Source organism: Sinocyclocheilus rhinocerous, unplaced genomic scaffold, assembly GCF_001515625.1.
Source record: "Sinocyclocheilus rhinocerous isolate Xijiao unplaced genomic scaffold, SAMN03320098_v1.1 scaffold3266, whole genome shotgun sequence".
Classification (NCBI taxonomy): Eukaryota; Metazoa; Chordata; class Actinopteri; order Cypriniformes; family Cyprinidae; genus Sinocyclocheilus; species Sinocyclocheilus rhinocerous.
In genome coordinates, this window is record NW_015623466.1 from 265,629 (window position 1) to 282,746 (window position 17,118).

A 17,118-nucleotide genomic window follows, 5' to 3' on the forward strand; every position below is an offset into this window, starting at 1 on the left:
AACTAATATCTGATGATAAAAACTATGATGAAATTTATGCCGCGTCTTCGTTAACAAGACGAGACGGGACTATAATGTTATTTGAAGACTACCGGACGTTCAAAATACACCCTATAGGCTACTGTCTTGTCCTTCAAAATGTGCGTCCCTGTCATTGGATTGCAATCGGTTAAGGGGCGTTTGCATTTCTAGTCTCAGTATGGCAGCCGCAGTGGATGGATAGACTCCCAAAATGCTAACTAGCGATCTGAAACAATGGCCTCAGCACCCGAAGGGGTAGGGATAAGGTGACCAGACGTCACAATTCATTGTCGATTAACTTAAAGTTGGTGAAGGCGGGATAGGCTGAATCGCGCTGATAGAAGTGCTCTCTCACGCGCACGATCCACTTCTTCAGTTCTCATACACAGCACGGGATCAGTTCTCAGTGCTCAAATACACACACAGCAGTCCAAATGTCTATCGTGTAGAGCAGTGTTTCCCAACCTTTTTTTAGTCGCGGCACCTTTTGGAAATTTTAACAAACTTGTGGCACCCTACAAAATTAATTTTGTCACAATATTTGAATCTACATATAAAATAGCTACCAAAATAAATGTTGGTAACTGCAGTTTGACTAAAAGTAATGTCTAAAAGCTGACAAAAATGCAATGACTTTTCGTCGACTAAAACTATGAAAGGACTCAAATGACTAAAATGTGACTAAGACTATTAAGCATTTTCGTCTCAAGATAAAGACTAAGACTAAATCAAAAATGCCTGTCAAAATTAACACTGATTCTGAGCAGTATCTTCAACCTTCAAAATATTATTTTCCTTGACTAAAACTATATGCCCTTCAGGGTAAAATGGACTAAAAATAAAGAACATGAAGAAATACAGACTAAATTTATAAAACTTTTTTCATTAGGCAAAACCAAAGAAAAAAACAGTGTAAAAATAAACCGTGCGGCCTCTATAACACACAGCCCCAGCAGAGTCCTGAACATAGCTAAAGCAAGCCAGCTGAGCTCGGCCTAACCCAATTAAATATACATGCTCCTATAAATCTCATATTTATATTTAATACGCATATTTAATAATGCTACATCATTTACGTGCCCCCCCAAAAATCAACTGAACGATTTTGATTGGGTGCCAAAAGATAAGTGAGATGTCACAAACTGGCAAAACATCAGCTCTCATGTGCTTTTAATTTGACAGGTAAAGAGCTTCAATTTGAGAAACTCAATTTAGGCAGTAGCTCTCACATGTCAGCAGTCTTTATATCAGGTGAGAATCAACAGATGTCTAAAACACCCTGCTTTCAACATCCTAGCTTGTATTCATGTGTCAGAACACTAGGACTGAAAGTTACAAGGTAATAGTTTCCTTGAATCCTTTTTTTATTAAGAAACAAAAAATGAAGCAAGACCCTGAATTATTGAATGAACTCAATTGAATATAATGCACTTGGCTTACTTCATATTTCTCAGAGATATCTAATACGAATCTGCGGAATTATATCTATTAATCTTTGAAATGTCTTATATAATAGCAACAATTTGATTGATAAAAGTCACAGACATGTTAATGAAACACTTCATTTGATGAGTATAGTTTTACTATACAGCCCTCTGGAGCAAACAGAGGTTATGTTGTTTACTCAGGGACACAATGATGATACTGTAGCAATGAATGGTGATAAATTCCCTTATGGAGGTTTGAACTTACAATCTACAGCCAAGATTTTTAATAACAATGGCACTTACCACCCAGCGTAGCCAGAGGCTGGTCTCACTGGCAGTGCGCACCGTCACACTGCTGGGCGCCTTGTCTGGAGGAGCCTGCAGGGTTTGAATTACACGGGACGGCACGCTCACTGGACTCGGGCCCATGATATTCACCTGACACATTCGGAACCTGTAACCACCAAGTTAATCAGTCACTTCGCTAAAACTTAACACTGGTCAGACTTTCCAGTGGGAAAGTATATGGCAGTATAGAGTTTGTGAGGAACCCTGTGCGGGGCATGTGCTCGCTGCAGTTCACTTTATAATTGCACCAATTACCATGAAATCAAAGTTTATCAGTGAGCAGAACAAATGCAGAGGCTGCGATAACATCCATAAGATCTGACATAAATTGCAGGGTAGAGAAAAACACGGAGGCAAGCAGTTCATCATGTAGCTCAGAGATGATTCAAGCTGTCTGAAACAAACGGATGAAGTCAGACATTAAACCTGTTTAGATAACAGCAATATCTTCATACTCACCAAATGAAATAGTCTGATTATTGACGCACCGTAAATAAGACAATATTCAAATTAAACAGTTTACGTGTGACAAATGTATCAAACGGTACATAGGTACAATTTTACAAAATCTAATTTTTATATGGTGAATAGTAGATTTGTAGCAAATTCTGGCATAGAGCATTTGAAATAAGGGATGTCAATAGATTAAAAGATTTAATTAAATAAATTATATTACCTGATTATTCAAATAAAGCACAATTAATTCCATATATTCATATTTTTTTTGAAAATTCCCCAAATGAAGATTCAAAGTAGAGCCCTGCACGGGCCTCAAATATAGGCCCTAGCCTGGCCCTGGCCCGAGACGCTCAGGCCCTAGCCCGGCCCGTGTCCGACAGCTCATCAGAAGTCTTGGCCCGAGTCCGACCTGAGCCCGTCTTTTTTTCCCCCCCTTCTCCCAAAATAGCTTATATTACTGTTTCAGCTATTAAAATAGTTCAGTTTTGTATGTAATGTGGACTCGACGGGCTTGCAGGCCTCTAATTCAAAAATGACTATTATGGCAGACACATAAAGTATAGCACTGAATAGCACTATTTTCGTAATAGTTGGTCTATGTAAGCGTGCTAAGTAATATGTTTTAAATAATTAACTACAATTAATTATTAATAATTAAGTATATTGAAACAGGCTTTGGAATATATATATATATATATATATATATATTCATTCAGAAATGTGCAAACAAACTTGAATCACATTTCGCAAATATATACATTTTGATACTATTTTAGCTCTAGTCTCTATTATTTCTTTTTGGCAGAATCAACACCAAACAGGTTGGCGTCCATGTTTGTTATTTATATCCACAAGATGCCATATGCTATATTGCAGCTATGGTTATCACTATGTCAACCATCACATGTTCTAGAGTGATTTTTCACTGTGTTGTATTCTGTACACACACAGAGCTATCATTCAGATGCGACCGTCACTCGCAGAACTTGCAGTGTGTAGTGAATTCTGAAGTCCATGCATAAAATAAAGTGTTTTCTGTGTGTAAATAGATTTCATGCACACACTATGTCTCAGCAATTCTGTAGCTAATCTAGGTTCAATTGTCTTTTTTTTTTAGCATAAGACAAAGACGTCAAGATCAGAAAGAACAAGAAAGAAGAAAGGAATGAATTAACGGCATCCTCAGGGAAAGAAGCAGAAAATAACAAGATCAGAGGCATAAACACAGAAGCGAAAACATTGCCATAGTGTGCTGACTTGAACTGTGAACCGTTCGATTTGTTTATGCAGGCACAGAATCATAATCTGATTAAGGTGTATACGTGTCTTCAGTAATGCAACTGTAATTGGAGTAATCTACATTTTTCTTCATTTGATTAGGCTCACTTAAAATGTGTATTTATTCAGATTAAAGTAAATGAAAATGCTGTTTACATGGCAATTTCTGTGTTAATGCAGTTAATGTGTGTTTGTAGTGAAACAGCGCTGACCTGTAGTGTGTGAACGGTGTGAGATTGGGCACCTCCAGCACCTGAGCTTCAGGGTCATTCTCTTTCTCGTACAACACCTTCCACTCTTCCTCTTCACCGATACTGCCCACCTGAAGACAGAGAGCCCTGCTGTTCAGTCTGTGCCAACAATACCAATGACCCCTACATATGATGATCCCCTCGTGAAGGATGTATTAAAGTGGTCATGAACTGCCTTTTTTAAAATAATTTTGTACTGTTCTCTGAGGACCACTTATAATGTTATCAAGATTTTTACATCAAAAAACAATAATTCAGAAGTAACTATTTTCTGTCCTGTTTTAACCCCCCTCATCAGAACGCTCTGTTTGAACAGGTGTGGCAGATTGTAGACTCAGAACAGAAGTAAACGCCCACTGCTATGATTGGCTAAGAGTTGTGTAAGTTTGACAGCCTACATCCTTCATAGATGGACGCTGCAGTGATTTACAGTACGTTAAAAACGCATAAATACTCAGTACATTTCAAACAATCTGTAATAACCGAGCGGCAACCTCCCGCGCTCTCTGGTGAAGCCAACAAGGAAGTGACTTAAACTGTAATTCATCAACTGGCCGCTAGAGGCTGGCTGCAAAAGGGAGTCAATCCCATAGACTCCCCATGTTAAAATGCCCAACTTTACAGCAGAAAAAAACATGTTTACAGCCTGGTTCAAAAAATGATTTTGGTCTATATAGCTAATTTTGCCCTTCATGACAACTGAGGGGGGACGCTCGTTGGAAGTCTACGGGTTACGTCACGGACACTACGTCCATGTTTTTATACAGTCTATGGTAATAACAGACAAAGCAATAGTGATCATGTTATGAAAACAGTTACTCACACTTGTGTGTTGTGACATTACTGTCGGATCCAAATATAGTCAGCACACAATCGTCTTTTAGTTTCAATCTTTATGAAAATCCCGCGTCGAATTGTGCCTCGTTTGTAAACGAATCCGCGGTAAAATGAAGTGAACAAAGGACCAAGTTCTTAATGATGCGATCTGGATCTTCATTAAAAAGATGGGATCTTTCGATTATCCGGGAGTGACGCGCTGCCAAGATGGCGACGGCTGGCTCCGCCTACTTTAGGCTTCAAAACGCTCGTTGGAAGTCTACGGGTTACGTCACGGACACTACGTCCATGTTTTTATACAGTCTATGGTAATAACAGACAAAGCAATAGTGATCATGTTATGAAAACAGTTACTCACACTTGTGTGTTGTGACATTACTGTCGGATCCAAATATAGTCAGCACACAATCGTCTTTTAGTTTCAATCTTTATGAAAATCCCGCGTCGAATTGTGCCTCGTTTGTAAACGAATCCGCGGTAAAATGAAGTGAACAAAGGACCAAGTTCTTAATGATGCGATCTGGATCTTCATTAAAAATATGGGATCAGAAGGAAGGCAATGCAAAGACAGTTCTTTCCCAGCTTGGCACTGCACAGCGTCTTGTTGTCATCATCAGAGCATTTTTATTGTTTGGTTTCTGCGTAGACCTGCGCATTCGCCTCTCTTGTAAACACTACATGCGTGAATCAGTGGGCGGGGCTAAACAGGCAGCGATGTAGAAGCAGGCGTTGATCTTCTTCTGCAGAGGTGGGGTTTATCCACACTATTACATCATAGAGTAGAACATTCCAGAAGCTGTCGTTTCGGCAGACTGGCTTCAATATAAGCTGCTTTTAGACTAACCGGAACATTTTGAGTTCTGAAACTTACAGAATGGTTTTTATAGCACAACGACCTCTTACATGTCAAAAGATCAAGGGAATTTTGGTTTCTCAGTTCATGACCCTTTAAAAAACGAAGGCATCTATATTATTTTCTATAAAACAGACCCATTCACACAAATGTTAAGGGTGAAAGTTAATGTACTAACTTAAAATATGCATTAAATATATTTAATGAAGTAATTTTTTAAAAACGGAATTTATAGTGAAAAGCAAACACATCTGAAATAATTAAAAAAATATTACTCTTCACATTTATTCTTCTGCTATTACAGTCATACGACTTTAGAAAAAGACAATTATTTTGGTATTATTTAGATACAGTATTATTATTATATTATTATAAAGATAAGATGTTGTTTGCAAAATTAAATAATTGGCTGTCACTGTACTAAACCCAAAACAAACTATTAAAACATTATCTGGAAGATATTTACTTAGTATCATTTTTTTCTACCCACTAATAGAGTAATGACAGGGAAATAAATCTGAAGAGAAAGATTTTCAGTTTATTTCAAATGTGTTTACTTTTCACAATAAATATCAGTGAAGCATTTAAAAAATACTTGATTAAACAAATTTAATATTTTAATTTTATACATTAACTTTGACCATCCTATAAATAGATTTTAAAAAATCCTACAGACTATCAGATGAAAACTGCAAATCAATATTCCTTCATTTATCACCAGAACACAAAATCATGTTTATAAGTTCAAGTGCTGCTACAAAAGCACTACAAAATCTATAAGACTTAGTCTGTAAATGAGATATACACCCTAAAAATGTCACAAAGTAAAAGCGGTTTGTCATTTTATGTATCAGCCAGATGGTTGATTCTTCACCAGAATAAACAGTGGACTTTATGGCAGTAGTCTGGCTACATGAGGCATTTCCAAACATCTGAAAAGAGCCATTTTTCAGCCCCTTTTGAGAACGGTATCTCTCAGTATTTGTCGAGTGCAGAGTCCAAGCAGCAAAGTAAATGAAAGAAGGAGAAGAAAAATCCCCACACTGCACTTCATTATATCCGGTACGTCACAGGCCAAAGGCTCTTAGAGTGTTTTGTAGGGAACGGGCCTTCAGTGGGAATGCAGAGCGGAGCAGGTTAAAGCTTTTTCAATTGAGTCCAGGACAGTGCCAGCCACTGCCCCATTTCAAACACATTGTGCGAGCCAAGTCTAAACCAATCAAAGCTCATAGCACTCAGGAAGATTTACTATGACCAGTGGAGTGTACTGTATGCGGTAAGCATTTATGCCAACGTGATAGATGTTGGACGCGTGGCACCTTATGCTGGAGACTGCCGTTGTATTTCATAGCTGGTGCGTATGCAGGGGCTCTCTCTCGCTCGGTGACAGATTTCTGCAGCGGCAGATAGCCCGGCCTCAATCAACTCTGGAATTCAAGTGCCGCCACATGAAAAGCAGAAGCTTCCTTTCGCAAGCTCCGGCCCGGCGCCGTCAAGTTCAGAGAGTTGATGTCGATTACAAATTAGGAGTCAGTCATGTGATTCAATCTGTCATCACTTTTGCAAGAGTCGCAGGCGATGTGGAAAGGGCGAGGATGCGCTCTCAATACATCTCTGAGCCATGGAGGGCAATCACAACTGGAACTTGCTGTTATTCAGGTTTAAAAGGAAGTGCTGAGTGGAAGTGAATCGAGTATGTGTGATAAGTCTGCATGCTGGCTGTTTTTAAAGCCTTGTGATGACAGCTGGATGTAGGTTTGAGTGCTTAAACACTACCAAATAAGCACGGTGTAACCTTAAGTATACTAAACTGATGAGCAGATTGGCTGAATCAAACTGAGATTATGAGCTAACATTTTCATTCATTCATTCATTCATTCATTTCTTTATTGTGACACAAAATAACATGATAAAATAACAAAATACATTGACCAACAAATAAAAATTGCAAAGATTTTCTTGCTCCACAATCCCACCTTAAATCCTCAAGAGCTTGATTAGTTAGTTTATTTACTTATTTATAATTTTTTTAGTGAGACATGATCAGATGCGGACAGGAACTAAGTACATTTACTTGAGTATTGTACTTAAGTACACTTTTTGAGTATCTGTACTTTACTTGAGTATTATTTTTGATACAACAGTCAAAAATTTTGTACAAATAAAAATATTGCAGAAATTGTTTTTGCTCCACTGCCCCACTCTGAATCCTCAAGAAGCTGTTTTATTTTATTTTATTTCTTAAACATGACACAACAGGCAAAAACCTTTGTGTGTGCTCCACTGTCCCACTTTTAACCCTCAATAACTTTTTTATTTTATTTTATTTGAGACACATTACAGCTAATTGACCAATCAAGACGGAAGAAGAACTCTAGTTTGTTTTATTTGTTTGTTTCATTAATTTCTTTTTTTTGTGAGATACAATGCAACAGACATTTTTAAAATATTTAAATAAAAATAGCACAGATATGTTTTGCTCCACTGTCCCACTTTAAATCCTTCAGAACTTGATTAGTTTGCCTGTTTATTTATTTATTTACTTATTTATGAATTAATTATTTTTAACGAGACATGATACAACAGTCAAAATTTTGTTCAGTAACCTACTGTACAAATAAAAATATTGCAGATATTTTTTGCTCCACTGTCCCCCTCAAGAACTATTTTATTTTATTTTATTTGAGACACATTTCAACAGCCGAAAATCTTGTTGATCGACAAAGTCAACAAGATAAGAAGAACTCATTTCATTTTTTGTGAGATACATTGCAACAGCCATTTAAAAAATGTTTTTTAAATAAAAATAGCACAGACATTTTTTGCCTCACTGTCCCACCTTAAATCCTCCAGAACTCGACTGATTTATCCATCAAGCTGTCAAAATAACTGGAATGCACATTCCCAGGATTAGGAGACAAAGTCTACACAAATCACCATAAGTACTTGACTCAACACTGCAGGGACGTTTCATTATCATGTAAATTTTTATTTGCTAGTGAAGACTCATCAGGGAGCACTGTGAGGATGTATAGCTTCAGGCCAGCGTGATGGTAGGCAGATAACGATCGGATAAAGAAGAACTGAAATATGACTCACCTGCCCCTCAACAATCCACTTGGAGATGGTCGTCTTCCCATCATCCCCTGCGCGGAACTTCAGAGTAGCAGATCGTGAACTGATCTTGGAAATAACCAAATTTGATGGAGGCCCGGGAAGTTCTGCGTGAAACCGAAACGAAGCAAAAGTTAAAAGTTACTTCTAAACAACATCCACACATCACAACAATCAATAACCACAAAACATCCACAAGCATGCCTTCTAAAGTCAACAACACTACACATTTCGAAATCTTGACCGGAATATTTTTAATAACACTGTGTAGATCCATGTTGCACGAGGGACTGAGTCAAAAAAAGAGATTTGCGATTCTTTTGAAGTGCAGAGATAAAAAGTCTCATTTGCTTCGAGAAACCTTTGATGAAATTACACTGGAACGATAGTCTCGCAGCTGCCTGAAATTCCCTTTGAGATATGTAGACGTCTGTTTCCCTAATGTCTCATAATATGCAATTTATCAGCAGGCATTATGGTTTTGGCTTGGCGTTCAGCCAGTTCAGCATTTGCCTTCTTTCAGTGAGAGAAAGCACACAGGCACCAACTTCGCAGTTTCTGAGCAAAAAAAGACCAGCATAAAAGATCATCACTCATTCTTATATTGCTTGTGTACAATATTCATGCAGAAATAAGGAAGAGTAGCTCCTGTAATGCAGGTTTTATTTTTAATTGTCTATGTTTAAAAGCTACGACAGACCTGGTGGCACTCCAGATGAAATGGTGGAGGAAGTTAGAGTTCCTACGCCCGCCTCCGTCATAGCTGCCACTTCTAGCGTGTACGTAGTGAGGGATGTCAGACCGGTGACCTTGTAGTCCAACGTGGAGTTGGTCAAAGTACGTGCCACTCGCGATTGGTTCTTCCCCTGAACTTCCCAGGACACCAGGTAACCTGCAAAACACCATCACATTCATTAAAACTTGGAAAGTAATTTGAGTTTTACACACTTTACAGCACAAAACCCGTGGGAACGGGTCAATTTGAGGAATTTTTCTGAGGTCTTGAACTTGAAATAAACAATCTCTCTTTAACAAACAAGGTGGGTGAAATGGGGAACTGCTGTAGTGAGTTGTCTAGACCCAGGACTCTGCCCCCTAACCCGCATCTAACTGAGACTAATAGCCAGCAGAGATCCTATGTAATTTGCTGTTTATTGGGAGTATTTTCTCCCAGAGTCAGCACTGTTTCCAATCGCTGAATGTCCTTTTCCATTGAGGCGCTCATAAATCAAGCTTTGCGCTGGGAGAGCTCGCTGGAGAACAGGCATAGGCAACATTCAACAACAATGCTGTGTACATTGATATAGACAGGAGCTATTTAGTCTAATGTATGTCTGATCTCATTCGTCTCCAAACTCTCGATCTACATCCAGCGCCGTTCCGCAACTCACTCGGCTTAATCTATGTCTAGTATCAATCTACTGCTGCCTCGTTAGTCCACATCTAATTCTTTCTCTGCATTATTGAGATGTCATGAGTGACTCATGAAAATGTGTTGTTCTGGTCACATTTCAAGCCAAAACAAAGAAATGAAAAAGAAAATAAATGATATTTTGCATACATAAACTAAACCCATGTATTTTTAAGACTTAGTTTTGACATTATTTACATGACAATTGTTGGTTCAGCCATTTTTGGACATTGTAGAAATATTCTACTCACTATTTATTTACAGTAATGTCTTCTCATTGCCATCCTTTTTTATCTAATTTTCATAATCCTCAAAGATCAATTTTCACTAGATTCTCATTTTTACAGTATTATTAAAAAAACATTCTAAGTTTCGGGTTTTTAAATGTTTTTAAAACAGTTGCAAAATATTATAAATACATTTATTTATGCTATTTATTCCTGTGATGGCAAAGCTGAATTTTCAGTGTCACATCATCCTTGTGCTGCTTAATATTTTTGTGGAAACAGTGATACATTTTTTCAGGATTATTTGATAAATAGAAAGTTCAAAAGAACAGCATTTATTTAAAATAAAAATACATGTTTTTGGATTACTTTAATGAGAATGATTTATTTATTTGCTTGTTTATTACAGTAATGATAACTTGGTGGGAAATGTGCTTAATTCTCTTTAAAATAATTTCACAGTGCAAAAATACTCATTGCTCTAAAAAGTCTTCATTTTTCAAAAGCAAAATCTTCTTGATTTTGGGGTAAAATATGACCTGGAAGTGTTCTTAACAGGTTTCGTGAGATTCACGCTCATGTTCTTGTCTTATGCTGGATTGTCAACTCATGCTTACAGATCTTTTGATCACGGTTAACATTTCTTTTATTTTGATCTGTTTGCGTTCTCTGTTCCTTGTGGTAATGAGTCCAGCACAAGATGGATAAATAGAACTCCCGGAATACTAAAACACATGCATCTGTGCCCCACCCCCACACACACAATCACAAAAGCATCCTTTACAGCTGTGCAACAGGGAGCGAAAATTGTTTCTGCCAACTGAACGCATACAACGATGCCATAATTGCCTTTGTGCAAAAACTCAATGAAGTGTTAAATAGAAGTGTATCCATTAATAAAGCTATACGAACACCCAAGAGTTGGCAAATGAAAATGGAGCTCCTTTACGGGCTCACCTGCTCTGTATAATGCAACGTTCAGCTACATTTAAACAGAGGGGGGCAGATTAGATTTCATTTAACAGCAAAGACAAATCTAATGAACAATTAAACTGAGTTTTGCAAATGCTGGTGCAAATAAACTCATTCAGATTTGTTGCTGCAAAATATAAGTGCTTTCCTTTATTATTGTGACATGTCTGCTCATAATTTCCAGTTTTTCTACAGATTCATATAAATGAAAGCAGCATAAAGGTCAAAAACACTCACCAGTAACGATGCCGTTCTTGTCCACTGGTTCCTCCCAGCTCACTCTCAGAGACGTGTCCAAAATCTCTGTAAAGCTCAAGCGACCAACAGGGCCTGGAACTAAACACACAGACATTTCCTGGTTGCATTCTTCCTTTTGTTTCTAAGCTCTTTCTACTGTAGCTAATTGGGCTGATTAGACTAATCCAAACTCTAATGATCAAACATGTGAAATAAAGCATTATTCAGTCCCTTTATAATGAATCACAACAAAGATCCCAATGATATCAAAACCTAACACATACACAAACATTGTTGCTTTTTCATTTCATTCATTTTTTTTCTCACTAACATTCCTCCTAAAGTACCCCAACTAATTTCTCACTTGTAGTGTCGCATGCCTAAAGACATTGATATAATTACATCGGCTTGACCCACAGAGCAGTATTTGTACTTAAGTCTGAAAAAGTACTTTAATTAATGTGACTTTTATAAGACATTTTGTAATTTGGTATTTTATCACCTCCAAACTACCCCAGTAGAGTTTCAGAGCAAGAACACTGTGTCATGAAGCTGATGTAAAGGCCAAAAGCTGGCAGTAAGCTACATATATTAAATATTTCCTGCCAACCAAAGAGCGTTTTTTTGTGGTTTGGCTTTCTCAGTAATTAAGATAAACATTTTGTTCTGAACTAGTATTTTGTTTAACTTAATTATCTTTGAAGCCTCCATTAAAACTGATTTAAAAAGTTCATGCAACAGGTGCTTCATCGGTTTTGCAATAACAGTAAATATTCATGACTGTGGTAAATTCCATTTTGAGGCTGTTGTGTTTTTTAAAATCACACACACACACACACAGTTGGGTTTCCATGTTTTATGGGGACATTCCATTGGGCGTAATGGTTTTTATATTGTACAATCTGTATTTTCTATCGCCCTACACCTAAACCTACCCCTCCTTCTGCATTTTTAGATTAAAAAAAACAATTTATAAGCTTGTTTCCTCATGGGGACCAAAAAAATGTCCCCACAAGGACAAGGGTTTCAGATATTGCCATCTTTGTGGGAACATTTTGTCCCCATAACGTCATGTTTTATGGGGACTTTCCATAGACAATGTTTTTTGTACTGTACAAACTGTATTTTCTATCCCCTTATTCTAACCATACACCTACCCGTTACAAAAAACTACTGGCAAAAAACAACAACAACAACAGTTTAGTATGTTATTTTTAATCCATTTGGTTTACAGGGACACATGAAGTGTCCTCATAAACCATGTTTACATTGTAGTTCCCACGTCATTATACACATGTGTGTCCTCATAAACCATATATACCAGAACAAACACACACCTATATATACTATAAATATGATTATAGAAATGTTTTTCAGTGCATTTTGTGTCAAACAGCACAGCTCATTGGGTAATTTCTCTTTAAAACAGCATCTGTCATAAAGGTACAACCGGAATTACTCATGAAGAACAAGAATAATTTTGGGTAAATAATTTCTAAATCCAATTTTATGTAACTGTTCTTTTTAACTAAATATGACTATTTATGTACAAATGTTCCCTTTCAGTCGGTCACACTCGACGTCACGTCGGATGACCGACGAAATTGGGATCTCGCTTAGAGAGACCAATCCACTTCGAGTGTAAACTAAACGAGCCAATGCACATTGGCATGCGATTATTGCATCCAGCTGCTGCTGATCACACCATACGTAACCGAGACGTTTTCACAGATGATTTGCACATTTGTTCTGCCTGTTTTTCATAAACAAGGGTTCTTGTGATTTCCCCCCCCCACATTTTTAATTGTGCTTGTTTTGTGACAGACACAATTTATATAAATCCAATCAATCAGATTCTGAGCAGCAATTTTATTAAATAATATGATTCAGTGAGAGACAGAAACACAACCTTATGACCTAGAGTATGGACTGACAGACTAACAGTCTATTACTTACTGTCCTCGTGAGTCTGCACCAGTTTGGGGACACTGCGGGGTCCATTCCCTGGTGTGGTAAAACACAGCACTGACGTCAAGTACCAGGTGAACTTTTTTAGGCCGCTGATGTAACCGAGGTGGCGTGTCCCGTGATAATCAGGGGTGATGGTCACGATGATAACATTCTCTGGAGATCGTTCAGGCCACGCCATCAGCTGAGGCACAGACCAACACAAAACATATCATATTTTCTGTATATAACAGGGACTCAATGGGAACCAGTAGAGGAGAATTGAGTTTACCTTGTAGCCTTGATTAATGCCATTGATGAACTGTTGAGGTGGTGGATTCCAGGTAAATTCAATTGTGGTTGAGTTTACTGCCTTGACCGCCACACCCTGAGGGGGAGCTGTAGGAACTAGAGGAAAGTACATACTGTATGTTAGACTTCTATAACATCCTAATGCAGGAGTGTACATACCTGATCCTGGAGGGCCACTATCCAGCAGAGTTTAGCTCTGACCCTGATCAAACGCATTTGAACCAGCTAATCAAGGTCTTCAGGATCGCTAGAAGCCTCCAGGCAGGTGTGTTAGAGCTAAGCTCTTCAGGAAAGTGGCCCTCCAGGAGCAGGACTGGACACCCCCGTCCTATTGTGACTTCTCTGATCAGCTACACTGCTAGTCAAATATATGCATGTACCCTTAGTACAACTCAAAGGGTTTAGTCTCAGCCTCAGATGTCATGCCCATGGACCATTGGTTGAATGTTTGATGTATATGACAAGCAAAATGGGAAATACTTCGGGAGTTTCGACGTCATCATCTCATTGGTTAAATTCTACAGGATTTTCGGGAGGCATTTGCGAAACAAAGCCAACGTGATGCCAAATCCCCTCATGTAAGAAGAAAGCCATCGTGTTTACAACTGTGACAATAATCGCTTCTCAGGATGAGCTAAACGCAGAATTTTCAAAAGAATGTGAAGTTTACGACATAGACTCTGCGGCATTGTTACAGTAAACTTTCATGACATTCTTGAATGAATAATTTGCCGGTCTGTTATTATAGAGACATTGACTTTATATTTTCATGCTCCTAAATAAAAACAAACTGTGATTGGTTGCTTTACATGTTGGTCAGACTGCCTCTTGGGCGGTCCTTGACCAATGAAAGCTACGATGGAGTCCAGACCTTCTGCAGTCAGTCTGAAGGTCTGTCTATGTGAGACTACAAAGGGTTTAGGTAACACTTTATTTTGATAGTCCAATTTAGACATTCTACTAACAGTAAGTGACTTTGCAGCTACATGTCAACTAGCAGTCATTAGAGTATTAGTAGACTGTCTGCTTATTATCTTCTACCACTTTATTTTGATGGGTCCACAACATACAGCATACTGACTATGAGAAACTTTGCAAGTATATGTCAACTTATTCTACTAACCCTAAACCTACCCTAACAGTCTACTCTGAGAGTTAGTAGACATGTAGTTGCAAATTAATGAGAATTAGTTGACATGTAGTTGCAAAGTTACTTATAGTTAGTAGAATGTCTAAAGTGGACTATCAAAATAAAGTGTAACCAGGGTTTATCCCAATAAATAAATAAAAAATGCAACAACAACAAAAAAACAATAAATAAATAATAAAAAACATCAAACAATAATTTAAAGTGAAACATAAATAATAATTGTATATTAATATTAAAGGGGTCAACTGAGAAACCAAAATTCCCTTGATCTTTTGACATGTAAGAGGTCGTTGTGCTATAAAAACATTCTGTAAGTTTCAGAACTCAAAACGTTCTTGTTAGTCTAAAAGCAGCTTATATTGAAGCCAGTCTGCCAAAACCACAGCTTGTGGAATGTTCTACTCTATGATGTAATAGTGTGGATAAACCCCGCCTCTGCAGAAGAAGATCAACGCCTGCTTCTACATCGCTGCCTGTTTAGCCCCGCCCACTGATTCGGGCATAGAGTAGGTAAATGACAAGAGCGGCAAATGAAGGTCTACGCAGAAACCAAACGAAAAACTGTATTTAAAGAGCTTTATTTTTAATGAAGTGCCAGATCAAGTCAATAACAAGGCACAATTCAAAACAGGATTTTCAGAAAGACTGAAACTAAAAGACGATGCTGTGCCGATTATATTGGATCCGACAGTAACGTCACAACACACAAGTGTAACTGTTTTCATAACATGATCACTATTGCTTTGTCTGTTATTACAGATTGTTTGATATGTAGTGAGTATGTATGCGTTTTTAACCTAAATCACAGCAGCGTCCATCTATGAAGGATGTAGACTGTCAAATTTACACAACTCTTAGCCACGCCTATTCAAACAGAGCGTTCTGATGAGGGGGGTTAAAGACAGGACAGCAAAATAGCCTATTACTTCTAAATTATGATGTTTTTTTATGTAAAAATCTTGATAACATTATAAGTGGACCTTAGAGAACAGTACAAAACAAAAAACAAAGGCAGTTCATGACCCCTTTAAAATAATTTAATTAAAATTTTAAAAGTTTAAAATTAACTTTTGACTGGTAGTGTATAAGACTTATAATGTATTTTTTGCCCCACTAATTAATCAGCCCATAAACTAACCAGAATGGCTTAATCTGTTCTCTTTCTCTTGGTCTTGGTGAAAGACTTCAAAAGAAGCTTCTGAAAAGATAGCTGAGAGAAGAAAATCCAGCTTTTTGTAAGTCCTGCTCTGCCTTCAACAAAGGATAAAGCTGGTAATGTCTCAGTTCAAGTGACTCATTTCTAATGACTACCTGCATCTCTGACGTAATGGAAAGCTTTCAGCAAACAAAGCCTTAAAATTGACAGGCTGTGGGACACAGCTGATCACCACAATGTTGGACTGAATGTACGTAGCTTCCACCTACATACCTAGCGATCATCTCGGAGTTAAACAGCACTCAAGAAAAGTGAGCACTGCTGAATGCACAAGACAAACAGGTACGGCCACCACCTGAGCACGTCTGACAAGCTACATTCACACTGAAGCTGAATGCATCCCAAATCTGATTCTCCCTCCAAATGTGACACATGCACATCTATTTTCGGATGACAGTGTGAACTGCAAAAATCACAATGAATCGGACATTTTCAAACTTACTGAGGGACACTTTATCTGTGAAGATCTTATTAATTGCAGAAAACACAAGTTGTAAATAATTTTTTCACAAAAACATAAAATATGCATTTTGAGATGAAAAGTGACAACAGATGTTAAAAAGTTAAGTGCCAATGCATAAATGTAAGCCTGAAGTCCCCAAAAAATCTGTTGATTAGATTAGAAAACTGGAAATTTGGACTGAGCTGTGGCCATAGTCACATTGTCAAATTTGATAACAATAACAAAAATAGTCCAAGGTTACAGAGCTGGCTCTTGTTTTTATAATGAAAAGTACATAAACAATATCCAAGGCCACTAAAATGACTGACGTTAGAATTGCAACAGTATTAAAATTCATCAGGTAAATTAAGTGGCCCAGTTTACAATCTTCATGGTGCACCTGAGACATTTCTGACCTTTTCTGAAAGCAGCACGCTGTAGCACGGACACAATAAATGAAAGAAAAAAGATATTCACATTCTATTATACATCCTGTACCCTTCTAAAAGGCTGAAGCGAGAGAGGAGGCAGTCGAATGAAAGGACAGGTCTTATATAAGCCAACAACAACATCACAACAGAGTCCTGATTGTTTGTCATACTTTTTTTTTTTTTTT

At 37.7% G+C, this 17,118-nt stretch overlaps 1 protein-coding gene across 1 annotated transcript in view; it reads right to left on the reverse strand.

The window, feature by feature from the left end:
• The window catches only part of LOC107748743 (protein sidekick-1-like), a gene marked incomplete at its 5' end in the record, with an annotated part of 201,234 nt that overhangs the window by 62,958 nt on the left and 121,158 nt on the right, over positions 1 to 17,118 (reverse strand). Inside the window, 7 exons of the mRNA XM_016563717.1 lie at positions 1,752 to 1,902; positions 3,746 to 3,855; positions 8,574 to 8,695; positions 9,289 to 9,480; positions 11,436 to 11,534; positions 13,392 to 13,587; positions 13,675 to 13,790. Of these exons, the coding sequence (XP_016419203.1) occupies positions 1,752 to 1,902; positions 3,746 to 3,855; positions 8,574 to 8,695; positions 9,289 to 9,480; positions 11,436 to 11,534; positions 13,392 to 13,587; positions 13,675 to 13,790 (986 nt within the window). The remainder of the gene's footprint in view (positions 1 to 1,751; positions 1,903 to 3,745; positions 3,856 to 8,573; positions 8,696 to 9,288; positions 9,481 to 11,435; positions 11,535 to 13,391; positions 13,588 to 13,674; positions 13,791 to 17,118) is intronic.